The sequence below is a fragment of the Nanorana parkeri genome, unplaced genomic scaffold (assembly GCF_000935625.1).
Source record: "Nanorana parkeri isolate BGI_ZX_2015 unplaced genomic scaffold, ASM93562v1 scaffold156, whole genome shotgun sequence".
Lineage (NCBI taxonomy): Eukaryota > Metazoa > Chordata > Amphibia > Anura > Dicroglossidae > Nanorana > Nanorana parkeri.
In genome coordinates, this window is record NW_017306424.1 from 819,851 (window position 1) to 842,024 (window position 22,174).

The following is a 22,174-nucleotide window of genomic DNA, read 5'->3' on the forward strand; positions in this document are numbered from 1 at the left end:
CAGTGCAGAATACCAGCAGCTATAGATGAATACAACAAATGCCAGCAATAGTACAACATTATACTATAATGTACTATTGCTGGGATTTTGTAGTCCTTAGTAACTGCTGGTATTCTGCATTGCGTTGTATATAATGTATTGTTGCTGGGATTTGTAGTCCTCTATAGCTGGTGGTATTCTGCAGTGTGCTGTATAATGATTATACGGCACAGTGCAGAATACCAGCAGCTATAGATGAATACAACAAATGCCAGCAATAGTACAACATTATACTATAATGTACTATTGCTGGGATTTTGTAGTCCTTAGTAACTGCTGGTATTCTGCATTGCGTTGTATATAATGTATTGTTGCTGGGATTTGTAGTCCTCTATAGCTGGTGGTATTCTCCATTGCACTGTATAATGATTATACTGCGCAATGCAGATTACCACTGACCAGCTATAGAGGAACAACAAATCCCAGCAATAATACATTATAAAGGCTGCTTAATATATTATTGCTGGGATTTGGAGTTCCTCTATAGCTGCTGGTGTTCTGCAGTGTGCCGCTGTATTATACAATGCAGAATACCATGCACAATACAATGCAATGCAGAATACCAATGTATAATACAGCGGCACACTGCAGAACACCAGCAGCTATAGAGGAACAACAAATCCCAGCAATAATACCTATACAGGCTGTTTAATGTATTATTGGTGTTCCTCTATAGCTGCTGGTGTTCTGCAGTGTGATGCTTTAAAAAAAAAAACACAAGAGGAAACATTAAAAAGCTGCCGGCCGATCTCGACTTACTTTGAATGACGGCGTTGTCGGCGGGCAGCGGCATTGTTGGTTGTCGGCGGGCAGCGGTAAGTCGGGAAGCTCACCGGGAGGAGAGGGCCAGACACATGTCCTCAGCGTGTGTGGTGGGCGTGGCGTAAGCGGCATCGCGTGTTTACCGGCGTGGGCGTGGCGTGAGCGGCTTAACCGACGTGGGCGCGGCGTGCAGCGGCAAGCAGGAAATTTGAATTTTAGCCGACAAAACGACGATGGGAAACGTTGACAGCGTTTTCCATCGTCGATTTTAATCGACTTAATCGAATAATTGTTGCAGCTCTAATTCACTGAGCTCCTGAGCGCAACCCATTCTTTCACAAATGTTTGTAGAAGCATCTGCATGCCTAGGTGTACCTGTGGCCATGGAGGTGAATCCAATGATTAGGGGGGGGGTGTCCCAATACTTTTGGCAATATAGTGTATGTATAGCTTAACAGCCTATTTACATTTTAGTGCTTGGTTGTGGTACATTATGTTGTTGAGGCGACCTATTAATTTTTAACTGCTAAAAACTGACATGTACCTTGTTTATGTCAGTATTTGGATATATGAAACTGTTATTGTATCCAGTCACACTGCATAGCATGACTGAACTGTTTTGTGATTCTTCTGTTTTTGCCTTTTTGATCTTAAAATAGTTTTGCAGTGAATACAATTGTAATTAGCCCTATATTTACCTCTCACTATTCATCAGAAGAGTTGATTCTCAGTGTTTAGTCAGGCTAATTATAGGGGATTGCCATTAATGTGTACCTGGGCCATCTGACACAGAAGGATTCTATTCAGGAGCCTCCCATGTGGCTGCATAATCACAGGTCTAAAATGATATCAAACCACTAGGTAAGGGACACTGTGTAAAAGGAAACAAAATAGTTGGTGTGTATATTTGTGTGTTATTTATGGATGAATGGGTACATAGACAGAAAATCATAGAAAATGCTATAAGAAAAAGATTTTGAAAATACCATTTTATTGCTTCTTCTAAATTAAAATGAATTAATACCCATAGGGGTAAAATATAACAACTTTAATATAACATGTTTTCCGTTGTTATCTAAAACTACCATTTTTAAAGTGAACGAGTCACTGCAAGTGTGTTGAATACAGATCTTTGGGCTCATACTCCTAGGAGGCAACTTTAACCTGATACTGGAATACAAATACAAATACACAGAGACGTGATCCAAATAATTAAAGTAACAATAGGCTGAGGAGTTAAGTCTTAAAAATTAATTCAAGTACCTTTTAACTATGAATAATAGTGTGTTTGTGTATCACTTAGCTAAAGATCCTCAAATCATCTCTGAATTGGTGCTGACACTGTCCTTCCTTCTGGAGGGTGGCTACTTTTGTTCCCCATGGTCCCGGTGTGTGTTGTAAAGTAGTCACCGCTACTTTACAACAGGGTGGTGACCTATTTTACAACAGACACATGGACCATGGAGAACAAGAGTAGCCATCCCCCAGAAGAAATGTAGCCACCCTCCATGAGAAGGACAGTGTCAGCACCAATGCAGAGATTATTTGAGGATCCACAGCCAAGTGATACAGAAATAAGATACAGTATTTTTAATAGTTAAGGTACTGGAATGCATTTTTGAGATTTAACCCCCTGAGTTAAGTGTCATTTAAGCATGACCATCAACCCTGATGACTGTGAAACAAACCTTCATACTTCCCCACATATTGGCAGAAGCTAGCAGTACACAGAAGGAAAAAACGTAAAAATTTGAATGCTTTGATACAGATGTCCTGAAATTTTACACCACTTCTATCCCTTTCCCCCTGACAGCAGTTGGAGATGTCAGACTCAAAAAGGGGAATATAACCCATATGCTTTAGTAGTTAGCACTTCTGCATTACAGCACTAGGGTCCTTGGTTCAAATACCAGATTGGACACTATTTGGAGTTTCCCTGTTCCCTACTGTGCTTGCATGAGTTTACTCCGGGCACTCTAGTTTCCCCCCCAAAAATCAAAGACATGCTGGTGCAGTAATTGACTTCTATGGAAATTTGTCATAGTATGTGTGCGTGTGTATGTATGCATGTGAGACAGGGACCTTAGATTGTAAGCTCCTTGAAGGCAGGGACTGATGTAAATTGTTGGTGCTATATAAATACTGTAAAAATATTAATATGGTGGGCCTGCCCTGCAATGAAAACATTTTGGGACACAAAAATTATTTTTTTTTTTTTTTTTTTTTTTTTAACTTCAAAGTGATGGAAACAAATACCTCTCAAACTGCCCTACTTTTCTTAATCTGTATTGTAAAATCTATAAAGAAAGATATTTTCTGACAGAGCTGTCATCCCCCCCATCACTGGTGCCTTCAGGAGGTACCATTGCAGAATGGGTCACTGAATTAAACTCCATAATGTGCATAAAACATCTGACTGTCAAGGTACATGATACAAGAGAACAATACACAAAGTGGGCTGCTCAGTTAGTTTTCAGAGGCTCCCAAGAGTTTTGGGATATCCTATCTATCTATCTAACTTGTCTGAAACAAAAAGAAAAATTATACCTAATAACATACACGTGTTACTTGGGTGTTCACCAATATCCCACTTGAAATACTGCTGATACACCACCTATTACCTGTCAATTGAACTACCCTACTTTGATTTAACCTCTGACCCTTCTATCTTCCGATTTTGTGAACTAATAATACAACCTGTAATATGCACATGTACCCCTCTATAATGTTTACCAACCTTTCTGTATTCTAAAGGTTGCAAATGATGATAATTCAGTAGAAATAGACAAAGATCCTGACACTTCGCTATCGAAAACCTAAAAGTAGTTTTGGCTTTAGATACACTTTAGCCCATGATGGTTTGGATATACATTTTTCATTTTCTTCATTTCTGTTTTACTTTTTTAATATATGAAATATATTTTATTTTTTTATTCTGAGTGCTAGATTCAAATTGTTCTTTTATTAGCACAGATTTCTCTTGCACGTTGATAAAGAAATGTATTGTTTTTTCTGGGTGTGCTAATACATTTTTAGTCTCATATCATGTTCTCATTCTTTATTTTAGAGAAAAGAAAATGCTGCTGCTTGATTTCCAGGAAGCTCCATCGTCTCTAGAGAGTATTTCAGACAGTGGAGGCCCAGAAATCCCTAATAATGAAAAGGTTTATTCTGAATTAATCAATGTATTTTGTCCCAAATTAAAATTTTCCTTTTCAGTTGGGATTGGGGTGAGCTTTGATTGGCACACTGAAAAGCAATTATACAGTGAACTACTACAGCATATACTGTATACAGATGAGGTCAACATTTGAATTAATTATACCTTTTTGGTGTTCAGGTAAAGATTATTCTGCCATTTAAAAGGGACGCCAAACAATCCTTGATTACCACAAGAATTAATTTAAATTATCTTAAAACTGTGGCTTAATTGGCTGTTGTATAGACACCTTTAATCCAAATGCTTCCTAAGAAAAATTTCATTTGTAAGCCAACTCCTTAAAAAGGAACAGGCCTCGGTGCCATACCCCAAAAAAGGCAGAGGGGAAATGACTAGTCACTGGTATTGTCTGTGGCCACCCTGCAGCTATTTCCTTTCCCATTACTGACATCCAATGCCTTGTTCTGCAGTATGTCTCTGTCTGTAGGAAACCAACTTGAAAGGGCTTTGCTTTTTTTTGTTAGAGTCTGCAACAAGAACAGTGAGCAGCACAGTAGTGAAATCACCAAATCTCATTTCATATCTAGTGAACCTAGCAGTCAGAGGCAGCAGCGCAATAGATCTCACACTGCAGATCTACAACTACTGGACCCTGTGCAGAGGATTCACCCTCGCATACTAGGAAGCGCACTGTTATTTTTCAGGAGGATTTTTAGGATAAAAAAATGCAGTACATTTTTCGGGGTACTTCTTGGGTACAATTAATATTTGTAGATTTTCCTTATAGCAAATCTTCTTTTTAGTTTAAGCCCACTGAGTGTCTGAAAACCACACAGTAGAACCTATCAACCTATATGATAACGAGTTTATCTTTCAGTGTCTGTACGTCATTCTTGTTCTGTTGGGCCTCTGAAACGGATTCGCCTTTACCGTAGCCACTCACAAATATCTGCCTCAGCACAGCCAATAAAGAGTCATTGAAACACTTCTACAAAATTTGATAGAAGAGCTTTTTTTATTATGACTGGATATAGTCTGTTTTTGTCTTTGCTTCCTGCTAGTCATCTCTTTCTTTGCCTGGTAACGTCCTGTATCATAAAGGGTGTATCTATCAGTCATTATCTTTTATTACCATCCTACAGTTAAATCATCAACATTTTACACAAAGGAACTATAACCATTTTTTTACATTTTGATATATGTATTATTTAAAATGATAGCTATTTTTAAAGTTTAACCCCCCCCCCCAAAACTATAGCTCCAATTTGCTGTTCTAGTTATAGGTGGAACCCGGTTGGCTAAATGAACCCCTGGTTTTTTATATGTCTTAGGTACTCCAGTGTCCTTTCCATATTTGATTGTTAAAAAAAAGTGAACCGACCCGAACATTGTCTGTTATTTTGACTGCAGTGGCAAAGAAGGAAGGTTGGAAGGAGATGGAACTAGGCTAGAGTCATGTATTTGTTATCATTGCTCTTTGCTCTTCATGCAGTGTCATTTGTAGAGGGAAAAATAAATTGGAGTAGTGAATTATTAATGAGTTATACCTGGGAGTGTTATAAACGATTAATAGAGGATGTTTTAATGTCCAGTAATGAATCTATAGCAGTGCTAGTAAAGGGATATATATATATAGAGATAGATATATAGATATATCTATATATCTATCTCTATATATTATATTCTGTAGGATCCCACAGAAGTGGCCTTATTCCTTTACTGATACATTACTTCTGTGGTTGGAAATGACAGTCAGTGGCAATATTACCAGTAATCTTCTCTGTGAGTCACTGGAAGAAACGGCTCTGTCGGTGCAGAGACACAACATCAAAGTTTCAGTAATGAAGCCAGCTGGTAGCTGGCTTCATTAATCATTCATTTAAAAAAGCCATAATATTTAAAGGTACAAATAATGTTAATGCAAATGACAAATGTGAATATTGTGCCATTAAACCCAGGGGACAAATACTACCCAATTAATAGTTAAAAGCATTGATTTTATCCACTCGCTTATCATTCCTGGGTGGGGAGAGTTGTTTTTGCCATAATTAACCCTGTTAACCCATAATTAACTGCAATTTATTCTTCTAACCACTAGAAGATGTCTGTAGTGTCCAATGTATAATCCTGCTCCAAACCAACCGCTTGAAATGTAAGAAATATTTTTAAAAAAACATTCACCAAATATTAGCTGCATGTGAATTTTTTCCTGGTTCAAGTGTTTTAAATTACAGGCAATGATCAACCACCTGTGAATATTTGGTGAATGTAACCTTCACTGTTTTATAAATTGTCCCTAGCTTTGGTTTAGCTGAGCTAGTGATGCACCGATACCAGTTCAGATACCAGTTTAGATACCAGTGCCGATACTTGGCATTTTCATGAGAACTACCAGGGTTGCAGATGTTGCAGCTGGGACCTGGCTCTGGTGCTCCACCCATGTCCTGAAATCATAAGTCTGTATTGTTTTAGAAAAAATGTCACATGACAATAAACAAAAATGTATCAGTACTTGTACTTGTAAGTACTTGGGCAAGTATCAGTACTTCTACTTGCAAAAATGGTATTGGTGCATCCCTTTTATTTATATTTATAAAAACAAAATCATACATTAAAACAGAGATGTACAAATCCCAGGAGCTCCGTGTGCTCCTTACAAATGACAGCTGCCTCCTAACTTTTGATTTTTTCTCTAGTCTTGGAACTCGAAAAGTCTCTATACTTGTACTTGTACCGAGTACGGTACTTGGTATCGGTGCATCCCTAAGCTGAACCTTTAAAGTGATACTAAACTCAGGCGTTAAACCTCAAAAATGCATTCAAGTACTTCAACCATTAAAAAAATGTATCTTATTTGTGTATCACTCAGCTGTAGATCATCAAATCATCTCTAAATTGCTGCCGACACTGTCCTTCCTTCTTGAGGGTGGCTACTTTTGTTCCTCATGGTCCCTGTGTGTGTTGTTGTCACCGCTCCAAGCTTACAATATACTACAACCGCACGTTTAGTTTACTAATATGTATTGAGATTGTAATCCATCACGGGAGCGAGCTTGGTGCAGTGGCTACTTTACAACACACACAGGGACCATGGGGAACAAAAGTAAACACCTCCAGAAGGGAGGACGGTGTTGGTATGAATTCAGAGATGATTTGAGGTTCTACAGCTGAGTGATAAACAAATAAGATACATTTTTGTTAATATTTAAGGTACTTGAATGCATTTTTAAGGTTTAAAAGAGAACTATGGAGTAAGTGTTTTTCCCCATAATTCCCTTTAGGGTCACGGGAGGACATATACCAACCTCCTCCCATGACCCATAGCTCAGTCTATATAGCGACCTACTGCCCGCAATACACTGAGAGCGCCACAGCTGGGACAGATCCCAACATTACTGTTGTGATCCACCCAGTTGCCTCAGTGACAGCTGGCTCTGCCTATCTAGAGACAGAGCCAGCTGTGCCCACCCCCATCCCCTGTTCGTTCCTCCACTCAGCGCTGGAGGATTGGAGAGGGGAGGGGGAAATCCTTGGGGGGGAACGGTGACTGACAGGAAGTGAGCGGATCGGCTGCATGTTTATGCTAACTTCCCGATCAATAGAGACGTCCTGTGGCAGCTTCTTTGTCATAGTTCGACGCTAACTATGAGGATGAGAGGAAATCACTCACCTCCTTTAACTCCTGAGTTTATTGTCACTTTAAATAACTCCTTATATTGCTTGGTGACATTAGTATTGTTGCAGTCAGTTCCACAGTCAGTTCCACTGAAGCATTGGAAGCGCCAATTTTTCTCTGGGTTTTAATATTTAGAAGTGATAGTGATGATAACTTCCATTTAGGTTCTGCCTGAAGAGAGTAAACCTACAAGCACAGAGACGGGTTCTCCAACTTGCGCAGACCTTTTGCCTAATAAAGTGCCAGACCTTTCGCTGAAAGATGAGCTGCAACCACAAGATGGATTCAGAGACAAGGACCCAGGTATAAAAGTAACATGATTTTGGAAAATTCTTAACGTTTGCCTAAAAACAATACTTTCAGACAGTATAAACGACTCTGCTTCCTGAGAATGTTATCTTCTGGAGTGCAGGATGTAGACCTACTAAGTGCATATTGCTGATTACACTTTAGGATCCAGATTTCCTGTTTTTATAGTTCTGCAGTATAGCATCAGCATTTATTTGCCTTCTCATCCAGAGACATCACTAAAGATTATTTGTGCCTCCCAGCAGGTGGGGAACACTTTAGGTTACAAAATACTGTATCTTTACTGTAAATTCTCTTTAATAAGTTTTGCAAAGGGAGGGGGAATATAAATGCAAGTGTATGGCATTAGCAAATCTCACCCAGCCCCCTGCACAAACAGTGCCAGTGTAGCCATATTTAGGTTCTCAATGTGTTCCTCTTTTACAGATGTACAGGGCAGGGTGCCCATAGAGATGCACAGCCTTTGTGTGCTTGGTTCACTAATCTCCAGGGACAGCAGGTCCTATGTGGGCCAGGTGACTCTGCCCATACAACTGCCACCATATAAAATCTTCAGTCACTCGCACTCACAGGTCAGGGTTGCAAAGTAAAGCAGCCATCTTCACAAGGATTCTCGCTTCTTTGGTCATCACACTCCCTATAGGACAGGGATGGCCAAACTGCGGCCCTCCAGCTGTTGTGGAACTACAAATCCCATGACGCTTTGCAAGATTCTCACAGCCACAGACATGACTCCCTGAGAGAGATGCTTCATGGGAGTTTGGCCATCCCTGCTATAGGGTAACAAGCAGTAGAATCCCAGAGCCTTGGACAGACCTCTCCACTCCTGCATGACCTGATCATAGGGAGGACCTCTCTTCCCCTGCCAAGGATGACATCACAGGTGCTCAGCAGCAGCCCAATAGGGCCTGTTACAATGTGACTGTCTGTGCCCCCTTATTAGTAGCCCTAGGTATAGCTGTTGTGAACTAGTCCTTAATCTTGGAACCCCTCCAACTCCACCTTCCAGTTTCAGCAGCTGTCATCTCATGTCTATTGGTAGTTTCAGGTTATCCGTACTATTCAACAAACAAAACCCCTTTTTCGGTTAAATAATTTTCTATGGCTTTAAATGTTATGAATGTAATGAACACTAAACCTACTTTTTTGTCTTTTAATATTGGCCATTGATTGTTTGAATTGTGTTGTTTTGTTACATTTCCTGTTCCTATATCCATTCATTGTGTATTTCCTAATAGTGACTGGTCAATTGTATATGTGTTTTTAATATTCGCAGGGACCCCTAAGCCTGAAGCACTGTCTGTGGTTGATGACATCATTAATTCCACCCCGGAGCTGAAGCTAAATTCTGAACCATTAGAAGCAAGGTCAGGCCTTTATATAACGAAATGGCTTTGAAAAGGAATTCATTTATTTTATAAGGAAGGAACAGTGCATGGGTTACCACACCATTCACATCATCTCTCCTTTTCCACTGCTTTATTGTATTAGCTTTATGAAGGCAGTGTTTCATAGCTGATCAGATTCCACATACAAATAATTTGTCACTTGCTGTGAATATATCAAATCAGAATTTTACATTTTGTAATAACCGTTACAGTGAGCCTTTAGTCTAAAAGCTGTTGTTTCTAACCGTGAAGAAGATGTGTTTATTTTATAACTGACTTTGAAGTATCGAGGACTGAAATCTGAATAGTTCCTTTGGGCAAAACTTCAATTTTCTTGCCAACATTTTATAGATTTCTAACGACTGCTGTAAAAGAAAAACATGTCCTTTATTACTTTGTGGCTGCTATAAGCTGTTGCATACCTCCCATTTATCAGTGATGCTTATGTTGTCTGGATAAGCAGTGGTGTAAAAGACAACCTTATTGCATGAGCGGCATATTGTTTCTTAAACTGAGCTACACCCTTCTATGCTTTACAGCAAGGAAGGCGCCATGTTAGCCCCTATTTGGATTGCAGTTGATATTGTGCTGCACGTGTGATCAGCTATGACGCCAAACCCTTGAGATCTTGAAGTTCAGTTTGAGAGTCCCTTCTGCAATAAGCTAACTGCTAGCAATTATGCTAAAAATGCCTTTAATTCTGCATTAAACTCATTTGCTGATATCTTGTGTCCCATGCATAGCAGTGTTATGACTCCCACTATTAAACTACAGTGTTATTAGATCTTGCTACAGCCTAAGAAATTATGTATTAATATATATTAAAACGGGCTGTGTTATATTTAAAATTTGTTGTACCCTTAATTGATAACTTAGTTTTGCATAGATTGCAACAGTTTGAGTCCACTTCCAGCTTTTTATATCCATTGAAGATACAGGCAGCAAGATACCAGCATTTGCCTTCCCAGGACCAACTACATCAGCATTACAAAGGGCGATAATTCCTCGTCTTTTTAACTTTTTCCAACAATTCCATCCAGTGTTTGATTTTTTTTTACATTAATTTTATTTTTATTTAAAGCATCATGATGGGTTAGACCCTATATCAGGTTTTGTTTCTTGTCCCCTCGCTACCTGTCCAATATCCACTGGGGCAAGAATCTTGGAAATCTCCCCACTGGGGATGTAGACAACAATTAAAACCATGACAAAGACTGTGATCCTTCCCACTCTTCTAAAAATATTTCATTTTGCTATTCAATCGGAAAGAACAAGTATGCATATCTGTTGTGACTTTACTCCTGCCTTTATGATCTGCATTTATGTCCCAAGTCAGCGACTCGGGGACGCACTGAAGAAAAAGACTGCCAGATAGCTAGCATTTTCCAAAGGCAGAAATCCATATATATGTCTCCTTCATTGAGAGCGCAGGAACTCGTATGTAGTTGGGTTATACTGTTGCCTACAGCAGGATTGACAGCCAGAAAATGGTAAGCCAGCTCCCTTCTAATATTTCCTCTACCCAGAATTCTATTTTTTTTTGTTAGTGTCCTATGAGTACAGACACCTTATCTTAGCCAACAATTTTTTTAGCCTTTTTTTTTTTTTTTTGTCTTTTTTTGTTAAATTCAGTTAAGATTACTCAGTACATCACTGGTTGAGATAGTCTCTACATAGTTGCTATCCAGATCCATGTTTCGTCAGCTCAGCTTTGGAGGCCAAGGCTGGTCAGGCTAAAGCACCTTGCTATTTGCACCACTGGGCACCTTTCCAAATTTCTCTCTACAACCATATTGTCAGGGAGTCTTTCTCTGACCTTCCTGATGTTTCAGATCAGGTTGGGCCAGTGGACGCTGTGACCGGACTCCGATTCCCAAAAGTCTGTCTCTGAAGAAACAGTTTTTTGCAGAATTACAAGGGGTAATTTTAGACCTTATTAATGCAATGCACGTTACCCTGCATTTGGAGGATCAACCTGCGGTCTCCAGCCTTGAGTCTTTCAGAACTTGTGGAGCTGCAAAGACCTTTCCACTACACCCACTATTTAAGGTATTTCTCTATTTGGATTGAAAACACCCTGAAAGGTCCTGGGCCCCACCTGAGAGTTTGTTGCAACAGTTCACTGTGAGAAGGAATTTGTTAAACTGTGGTCTACTATATGCCCACTGTGAATCCACTAGTAATGCACCTTAACAGTACATCTGATTGACAGGTAGAGGACGTGCTTACCTTTAGGTATTCTGCCAACAGGCATTTAGAATCCCTGCCTAAATCCCTTATGTTTCACATGAAGCTGTTGTACCTTCACATGCATAGAGGTCTTTGGTAAGGATGCTGGGATGCTGCTGTCATATACAAAAAGCATTTGATTCACTTGGGACTTTCAAGGACAGTGTTTATTTTGCTCTATACTTGAAACTGTATAGAATTCCAAAAGCGCCCAGAGCGTAAACCTTAATCTCTGGAATAGGATGGGGTTTAGCCGACCTCTCCCAAGACCCCCTACACGGACTCCCAGACAGTCCATAAGTCTTGTGGCCAAAGACCAGCTAAGCCCTCTGAAAACTGTTGGCATGAAGGTGTGCCCACATTTCAACAAGTGGAGGCTGTTTGAGCATCCCTCTGGGTAGTTTGCCTTCAGGCATTAAAATGCAGATCGCTCCACATTAGGCTCACAGGTTCACTCCTGGCTTCTGATACTCTTTTGAGTTGCTCCCTCTTTTCTTACCTGTGTTATAGCACAGATTCATGCACCTACCCTGGTCCGCTCATGTTCCCCCTTGCCTCTGGGCCACCACTTTCCTTGGGGTATTCTAGACTCTTGGTAGCACTGGGTAACCCCTAGTACCCTGACTCTTCAGTGGGATTTACAGACCACTGGGTCAATTGGGACCAGCTTTTACTGTACCTCATCGGATAGACATCCGCATCCTAAGTGTGCTTATGCACATCTGATACCTCTGAGTTGCAGATATGGACAAAGCAGGACAGGAGCGCGACTACCAAAAAGGATGTAGATAGGTTTATAAAGTACAGATTGTAAATGGATCTTTGTGTGTGAACAATACGTAACACTGTTAGTAGTGGAAAAAGGGACTTACGGTTCGAGGCTCCCCCGTGGTCTGTGTGGCGCCCTCCTTTGAGAGGTCCAGGGTCGCAAGAGTGTCCCCGGTGGTACGACGGGCTGATCAGTTGGGGGTGCGCATCCGTATGGCCACCCACGGACTCGGCTGGTATCTTTGAGGCTTGATAAAGAGGGATTCCTCGAAACGCGTAGCCACTGGAGACACCCGACCACCCGAGACCTCTACCACCTGAGATCTCTACCGCCTACACCGCTACCGATACTGACCAATGACGCACGGCGTGCCCCAGCCGCGTGTAGCTCCTCCCCATTCTTCCGTCTTTGACCAACGCGGCTTGGCCCGGCCAGCCGAGTCCGTGGGTGGCCATACGGATGCGCACCCCCAACTGATCAGCCCGTCGTACCACCGGGGACACTCTTGCGACCCTGGACCTCTCAAAGGAGGGCGCCACACAGACCACGGGGAAGCCTCGAACCGTAAGTCCCTTTGTCCTCTACTAACAGTGTTACGTATTGTTCACACACAAAGATCCATTTACAATCTGTACTTTATAAACCTATCTACATCCTTTTTGGTAGTCGCGCTCCTGTCCTGCTTTGTCCATATCTGCAATTTTGAATAGACAGGGTCCTCTCCCTGTATCGAGGAGCTTCTGCACACCCTTACACAATAGCCACCTTATCGTATTGTGCCCACAGGAGTGCGCTTTATCCTTTTTTGTATTTTCCTGATACCTCTGAGTGTGGACCCTTTTGTCTGGCCTAGTGCTTTTTCCTAACCTCCTCATTTTGAGATGCTTTGATTACCTTTTTTGAAGGGCGGTAAGTGTCATTGTGCGCCGAGATTGGGCCTTATCAGGTTTCAGCATTAAAGTTGTATATCACCTGTACTAGATGGTATTCATTGTCCCTTATTGAAAGGTCTGCAGCATTTCCACCTTTCAACCTGTCTTTATCAGACAGAGGGTTTCGCCTCTCTCCTTAATAGGAGTGAGAGGTATTGGTGAACCCTACCTTCAGAGGAGTCTCCCTTTATTTGCACCTTGTATTCCTGCTTGTAGCACACCTTCTGTCCTGCGGCGACAACTCTGATTCAGTGTTTTGTATTCATGGAAGAGCAGCGTTGCCACCCTAGGACTAAATGTGTTAGCACTACATCCCCTCTCCTCATCTCCATAAGATAGGGAGATGGTGTTCTTTAGTTGTAAGAGAGAATAGAGTGCGCAGAAATGTATCGGCTCACAGGATTTCTGGCAGGATCAGAAAGATCTCTTTTCCTAGCATTGAGCAGATGGACAGGGTAGGGGATGGGCACAGCTGGCTCTGGTTCTAGATTGGCAGAGCCAACTGTCACTTAGGCAGCCAGGGTGAAACCTGGCAATATTGTGGGGATCCTTAACGGCTGAGATGCGGCTCTGTGCTGTTCGAAGATAGTGGGCATTACCCCGCTATCTGCTGACTTTGGGTCATAGGACTACATTAGAAAAGGTATGTCTATGGCTTAAAGATAAGAAAGCTAAAAAAAGGTTTGGCTTTACTTCTCCTTTAATAACGTCCTATAATATTGTTGTCTTTAGCAATGCTTTTAAAAGTAGGTTATGCTGTGCATCACTGAGCCTTCATTACTGAAGTCTTCAGATACTTATCTCTGCTAGAAATTTCATATTTTCATCTGAATACCAGGCATTGCTGGAATGTTGCTGCTCCAGTTTCAGGACCGCAGCCAAGGGCTTCTTTCTTGGTTCTGCATACAAAAATATCATCAGAAATCCTGAGAAAATGTTCATTGTATTTCTGTCTCAATTTTCAGTTTGCCATCATCATAAAACTGCATGCTTCTAAATGGTAGTAACATCACAATTTCACAGTTCTGAAGATTGGTAGTAACTTTTATTTTGTAATTTGAAGATTGGTAGTAACTTTTATTTTGTAATTTAACCTTAACAACCATAAATGTAACTGCCACTTTTTGATAAAAAAGGGAACATAATCTTCCTGTACACATTGTGAACTCCAGAGAAATATATGCTTGACATAAGTATATAATGTAAAGCTGACGCCGTACCATACCTTTTATCTCTCTGTGCACACTTTAGCCTATGTTATGAGACATTGCAGGCTGGCAAGCTTTTAACTCTGTGACCTTCATGTATATACTGTTATTCTTCTCATTTGTACCTGTTGATCTAGTTCCCCAAGATTACATTTGGAACTGGAGCCAGATCAGGAGGAGATCGAACGTAACAATGACTCGCTTTTTGATGAGATGTGTGGAACGAGTCCAGAGTTTATTATAGATGTGGATGATGGTGCTGACTTGCAAGGTATTCATTTTTGATTATAACGTTGGCAAACGTGAAGTTTATTTAGGTATGTGGTGCTTTTTACTGAATCTGCATGCATTGACTTTTGTAAAAAACAAACAAAAAACCTTTTTGTTTACCTTTTTTAAAGGTTTCAAATTCCTCTGTGAAACTCTTTAAGGTAGCTTTTTGTTTCTACAGGATTCCAGATTACATTTACCCTTGATTTATACCATTTGTTCATGTTTCTTGGATGTCAAGGAATGAAACTTCCATTCCCAGTAGACCTTGCCCCGCACATTTGCAATGTAATTCCCTATATGTGTGCCTTTTATGGTCGTGCTGTATTCCGTATCCCCACACCTGCGCAGCACACGTAAATATCTGCACACGTATGATGTACCAAAAACCGCCATCAGTATATATGGGCGATGTGCCAGCCTGCATTCCCACTACCACACATGCGTGGGATCTCATCACCATATTTTGATGTCACAAACATGTCAGCAATATGCTACGCATGCACAGTACTGTCCGCATAGACCAGTCACTACCGCACATGCACAGGATATTTCTACTATATTGTGGCACTATAGTACCACTCCTGCACTCATTACTTTTTTTTTTTTGCAGTGTCAACATTCTGTTTATGAAGTTGACAACATTCCGAAGAAAAATGTGGGGATTTCACAGGGAGAGACATGGCACAGTGTTTTGTATATAAATGTATCCCAGGGTTACTGTAGAAGGGTCCAGGGCTTTTTTGCTTGATACATTATTTGTATGTATTTGATTTTCTTGATCCTTGACTTGGATATATTGAAGCCAGGTATAGCAAGATAGTTAGCCTTTTCAGCCTTAACATAGAGATATGAAACATAAAAACATCTAACTTTATTCGCACAAAAAAGTGATGCAATAAACAAGTCCTTCTGGCACTAAAAACAGAAAAGCAGTATAAAGTGTAGGAAGCAAACAATACCGCTGTACAGCAATGGCAGATGGTTATTTAGCATATATTCTAGAGGGATGCCTGGTGCTCACTTCTACAAACAGAAGCTGCCTATGCTGCCTGTACATCACCACTACTACATAATCTCTTCAAGACATTCAATGTTGGCCAGGAAAAGTGTTTTAGAAATGAGTAGCAGCACAGAGTGAACATTCTGGTGCTTATATGCTTTTGGTATTTTTGTTATGGTATATGGAAACAATTAATTGTTTGGTAACTGCATATTTGGTTGAAGCTTATATGCACTTGGCAGTTAATTTTGTTTATTTGGTACAGTAAGGGCCCATTCACACTATGCTATTGTGGTAACACGCATGTTACGAAGTACTTTACCTTAAAAATTGTTATGATGTGGTGCTATTCATTTGAATGGCACCCCAATGCGCCTTACCAACAGATGTGTGTTACAGTGCAAAGCACTAATGTGCAATACGTTGCAGTGGGCTGCCAAAATATGGTGACTGAATGCACATGTTACCGTAAAACAAAAACCTAAGGGGTGGCCAGAGGTTATATAAGGGGTAAAGGATACTCGGAAAGAATTATACATTTCTGTTAATCAGAAGCACTACAGTAAATTAGCATTGTATGTGGAATTAAATGTCTGTTTCTGCCTGCCTACCAAATGTAGTATTCTTTGTTCTATTACCATAGCTTGAATAGACTTCTGTGTTTATTTCCTTTGCCAGGTGTTGGAAATCATGTAGATGCTCTTATGGACGAGAATGCACAGCTCAGAGATGCACAGTAAGATATGCTAAGTTATTTTTTTGACATGAATGAATTAGTCTCACAGGAAGAGATAAATATGTCAGTGTCACAATCAATAGTATAAGAATAATTTGCATACTAATTTACAGAAAAAGTATAAATGTTATTTGTATTTCATAACTTGTTGTTTTGTATATATTAGAAGGCTGCCAAGTTTTGGCTTTCATACAAAATAAAGGTCAAAGGAGATGTAATTTACTGCCTGTGTTATGAATTTTGAAGATATATTTCTCCACAGTCCGTTAAAGATCCAGAGGTAATTGAGGGCTTGTTTTAAAGTGATTTTTTTAATGTGATTGGAAGCAGGCTATGTGTTGATCACAGAAGACACCCCTTCTCTGAAAACCTTAACCTTCATAAACCTATGAGGGCAGTTGAACATGCATACACAATCTGACTAATCTGACTACCCTCAGGAAGAGGGATTGGTTTACAGAACTATGAACAGTAACATTCGGCATTGCTGTGTATGTGCATGCATAAGGAAGGGCAGGAAACAGGGTGTCACAGGCAGAAACTCCTGGTGCTATTTATTTTAAAGGGAATGCTAGAGATTGGTGTACCCTGGCCACTTGACATGCCCTTAAGAATGGCTGGTTGAATTAGGTAACCTTGTCTGTGGGTGGTTCCTAAGTCTGCCACTGTTGGAGGCTGGAAACTAGTGATTAGGTGGGTTAGAAAACTTGTCCTTATTGCTTTTAATCCTCTACCAATAAGGTGCCCTTTTAAATATATGTATTTTTTATGTACAGGAATGAAGTTGATATGGCTAGGAAGAGCCTGATTGCAAGAGTTGAAGAGCTGACAGCAGAGAGAGAGACCCTTAGACGTGAGGCCGAGAATACAGCACAGAATCTAACGCGCTGTGAGTTCAGGCTGAGAGAGACAGACCAGGAACTGCATATGTGAGTATAGAGAACTGAAATCATACTCTACCTGGCGGAGCAAAATGCTGAAAGTCCAAACTGAAACAATATAACCACCCATTCCAGACCAGACCCATCAGCCAAATACTACCTACTTCAGGTCAGATCTGGTCCTCATTTGGTTCCATTCAGGAGTCCTTTCTTATGCTGGGGCTGTTGTCCGATATTGCTTGTACTCATGGCAAGTTATAGTCAAGTAAATTAGGGTATAGCCACACTTTCTCATTGTTACCTTTCCAATATCAGACACAAAAAAAGTCCACATTTATATTTTAGTATTTAGGAGACACTAGAGGTGTATATCTTTAAAAAAAAAATGTAACAAACAAAGCGCACATTTATAATTGTCTTTAGCACTCAGCCTGCTTCTCGACATCAGAATGCAGAGCACTATTTAAATGAAAGCGAGGGAAAGGAAAGAGAAAAAAGCCAGGATGAGGGGACCAGCCTCTTGTGTCCCCTGTGCTGAGTGGTTCCTCTTGTTGATCCCCATTTCACTACTGTGTCCTGTAGTAACGTGGGGTGTCAGTAGAAGTACTGAGCTTGGGGGGGGGGGGATGCAGGAGATCAACATTCCCAGAAATGTGGGTTTCAGAAGAAACTTCAGCCAGGAATTTTATTTTCAATGAATCAGTGTTCGGTGAAACAGGATGCAGGATAGGTACGTTTTTGTACTTGATTATTTGCAGGTATTTATTCTTAGACCAGTTTCTGTAAAGTGATATTAAAGCTTCATGTGTTTTTTTATTTTATTTTATAAATAGGAGGCCCATACAGCAAGAAATCCTTTGCTGTTTTTTACTAAAAATGTACCTCGTTTTCTAGTGGCTCCATGCAGCGCTCTCCCCCCATCCTCTGTATGGGTGTCTTCATCAGCTAAGTGGCTGCTATGGAGGCACCCATGCATGCTAGTTCCCAGCCATGCCTGCAAGTGGCAGTGTGCATCCATAGACACAGACAGCACTGCGGCAGGCCATGCCCCCCCCTCTCCGCCCAACAGATTGATTAACAGCAGAAAGAGCCTATAGCTCCTCCCCCTCAATCTCCTCCCCTCACTCAGGAAGTTTGGACGGAGGATCGCTTTGGGGACCGGCGGCAGTGACAAGCGACGCTGACAGGTAAGTGTTGGGGGGACCGGGGATTCAAAAAGGTACTGGGCGGTTTTTACCTTTAATAGAGAGAATGTATTAAGGTTAAAAAAAAGGGCATTTGTTAGAGATTGGTGTAACCTGGACACTTGACATGTCCTGGGTGTTTTTTTGTTTTTTTCAGGACTCGAATGGAACTGGATGAAGCCCGAAAGCTGTGCAGTAAAGATGCAGAGGTAAATATGTGTATATGTATTGGAATACATGCTAATCAGAAAAGCCTTAAATTATTGTATGGGGTATTATGAGACCAACTGCTGTGTATTCTGTGGCATTAAAGAGTCCTCTTAGACCAGGGCTTAAAATTTCAAGTCTTGAGCTACTAGCCAGGCCTGAAAGTTACCCACCACCAGTTGCCGCACCCTGCCCCGGCCTTAACTCCGCCCCTAAACACGCCCTCTTAAATTATCTTATGAAGTTACATTGTTAAATGTTTTATTCAGAATAAAGTTACAAAAATAAATAACAACTTTTACAATATTACCATAAAGCAATGTAAACATAAAGGAAAATGTATCCAAAAATGCAGAATGGCACCAGTTATAGAGGACTACAACTCCCAGCTACACTTTATATATAAATGCAGAATGATAACGGCTATAGAGGACTACAACTCCCAGCAACACTTTATACAAAAATGCAGAATGGCACCAGCTATAGAGGACTTCAACTCCCAGCAACACTTTATACAGGAAAAACCTAATCACCAAATAGAAAAACGTTAAAGAGCTGCCCCCCTCTTCCTATGGCATCAGTATGATGTCACATTCCCGCCAGATTATTAAAATAATAAACCTAAACAATCATGAAAGGGAATGTTTTCCAACTATCCTAAAAAATAGACTGGAGTACCTGCTTGCAGAGCTCAAATTACGTCCATGACCCTTTGCAGATCGGTCTCCCCCTCCTGGGAAATAGCAGTGTGGAGATCAAAGCAAGGATCACAGTACCCGGCCGTTAGTTCAGGCCGACTTGTGCTGCCATGGGAACAGGGACGCCTATAGCTAGATGCCGGGCCACTAAATTCGAGCTCATGGTCCCGTCTGTCTGCACATGCGCAGTAGAGAGCGGGTATCCATGGTGACAGGAGACGCTGGCTTCTACACGTCACCTGTCTAAACAAAGACACAACAGCCGGAGCCGATCGTAGGAGGACAGAGCAAGAGGAAACATGAAGTGCAGGAGAGAAGGGAGAGAGCAGATAGATCTCGTGTCTGGCTCGCCCACACTTTATTTCCACTCGCCAAATGCGAGCAGGCGAGTGGAAATTTTAAGCCCTGTCTTAGACAATCTCTGACCATTATTTGTATTTTCTTTTACCTACGTTATATAATCCACACACCACTGCAATGCTATATAACCAGACAGGAAACACTATTATTCTATTATTTCAGCCTTGCAACTTCCTGTGTCACTTGCTTTGTGCCTGGAATCAGTAGTATGATGAAGATTATCTGTTTCCATAGGGCAGGTGGGGGACTGCATGCTGAAATATTCAGGTTCTTTAAAAGGCTTACGTTAAATCTGAAAGAGGCATACACTGTGCACCAAAGCAGTTTATATTAACAGAACCATCTGTGCAGGAGATTCCCTGCCCTTCAGCACCCAGAGTCATTAGGTTAATTGTATGTCTATATGTGTATTTGTGGAGACACACACAGCTTACTAGCACGTTCCCCCTTTTTCAGTCAAGGCTCACTCCACCAGAGCTATGAGTGCTTTTTGGGTGTTTTGGCATCAGGCCACTGACTTCCAAGTTTGCTAGCTGCTACCTGGTCTTCTTCAGTTCCTGTTTTACCAGGTGGACATTTTGGCCTTTTCCTATGCCAGCATTCGGCATCAGGTTTCTCAGGTGGCTCTTTGAGCTACAAGCAGTCCCCAATTCTGTTGTTTTTGTTGGGCTTGTTAGCAGTTTGCCGTGCTGCTCACCTCTTAGTTGCACAACTTTAGGATTTCCCAAAAATGTAAGACCTCCTGTAACTTTCAATGGAATGGAAAGAAAATTGTAGTCAATTGAGGGACACAGGTACCATCCCCTGTGTTTATGATCATGCTCTGGTACTGCTTTGGTAATATTTTGAAGCATGCTGGTTGTAGGATGGGTTGTACCGTGGGCTGTTCTACATTTTTTTTGTTTGCCAGTGTCCAATCCTCCTGTAGGTGGCAGTATAACCCGAAGGTTTAATACTTCCTGTATCCTTCAGTGGACTCCAAGAAAATTATTTTACAGGGAGTACAAAATCTTATTTTTGCAGCAAATCTATCAGTAGTTTTTATACACGGATGAGATTTATTTGAAACTTTAGTTTTCTCATTATTGATCTATGCAGTTTGCAGGCTCTACTGACAGGTGTTTAGGCATTTGTATGATGACTGAGCAATAATGTCACATATTAGTTAACACTTTACCTTTGCTATACTAATAATTCTTGTACAGGACCTCATAAAAAAAAGTGACTAACAAATTATGTTACCAAAACTATTTCCTAGGTTGATATTCCAGCTGCCCAAAGAAAGAGATTCACCAGAGCAGAAATGGCACGTGTGCTGATGGAAAGGAACCAGTATAAGGAGAAGCTGATGGAACTGCAGGAAGCAGTACGCAGGACAGAAATGCTCAGGTGATGACTTATCTGGGGCCGACCATTAAGTGAGGCTTTATTTTAATGCTGTCTTACATATAACTGAGAAACGTATTCATTTCAATGAGTTCAGTACATGTCCTCATGTGACTGGCATTCGGTTTTGTGTTTCTAAATGCATTGAAAAATATTGCCTGTCTTTCAATTAGAAAACAAAATCCTACTATACATTAGATGCAGGTTCTAATGCTTAAATGTTGAAACAGCCTACCTGCTCAAAGCTTCAGCTTTTAATGCAGACATTGCTGTAGAGCACCAGTTTATGCCAGAACTTCTAGATCTTCATCTCGGATGTCTTTTTTAAAAAGATGTCTTCCCTTCCAGCACAATTAAAACAGATTTTTGGTAGTGTCATTCCATCCACTTAAATGATGTGATCTGCCCATCTGAGTCTGCTTTCCTATACGAGTTTTACAATATCAAATTCACCAAACAGCCAATCAATATAGTTGTTTATGGATTTACATGTTTCTCCAAGTTTTGTGCCATACATATTTTTTGTACTTTCTGCTCAAAGCACCCAAGTTACATCTCATTTTGTTGTGAAAGTACACAGGTTCCAGCTTTATACGGAACCCCAATCAGGGCTTATATAGAGAAAAGCACTGTATTTTTTTTTTCTTACATGAGAATTTAGATTTAATATTATCTTTGTGAACAATAGAATTTAAGTACTTGAAGCTGCCAAGCGTCTGAATCTTATATTAGCCAAGGGAAGAGTATATCTGGCAAACTGAGATCCTTTTCTGCTGTACCTTTTTGTTTTCTCTTGAATTATGACTAATCACTTTCATCTGGTAGATTTTTGAAAGGAGACAAAAGCATTATTCACACCAGACGTAGCTCGGTTCTACATTATCAGCATAAGCCAGTAGCGACACTATTTTATACACCATTTCTATTGGTCCAGATGCCTGAGTTGCGTACAAATTTCAAACAAAAAGGCAACATTA

At 40.7% G+C, this 22,174-nt stretch overlaps 1 protein-coding gene across 1 annotated transcript in view; it reads left to right on the forward strand.

Annotated features, from left to right (window-relative positions):
* The window catches only part of LOC108785340 (C-Jun-amino-terminal kinase-interacting protein 4-like), an 82,358-nt gene that overhangs the window by 30,001 nt on the left and 30,183 nt on the right, over positions 1-22,174 (forward strand). Inside the window, exons 6-15 of the mRNA XM_018554390.1 lie at positions 3,869-3,965; positions 7,802-7,940; positions 9,223-9,313; positions 9,547-9,556; positions 11,303-11,314; positions 14,638-14,743; positions 16,424-16,481; positions 17,258-17,410; positions 18,704-18,755; positions 21,070-21,200. Of these exons, the coding sequence (XP_018409892.1) occupies positions 3,869-3,965; positions 7,802-7,940; positions 9,223-9,313; positions 9,547-9,556; positions 11,303-11,314; positions 14,638-14,743; positions 16,424-16,481; positions 17,258-17,410; positions 18,704-18,755; positions 21,070-21,200 (849 nt within the window). The remainder of the gene's footprint in view (positions 1-3,868; positions 3,966-7,801; positions 7,941-9,222; positions 9,314-9,546; positions 9,557-11,302; positions 11,315-14,637; positions 14,744-16,423; positions 16,482-17,257; positions 17,411-18,703; positions 18,756-21,069; positions 21,201-22,174) is intronic.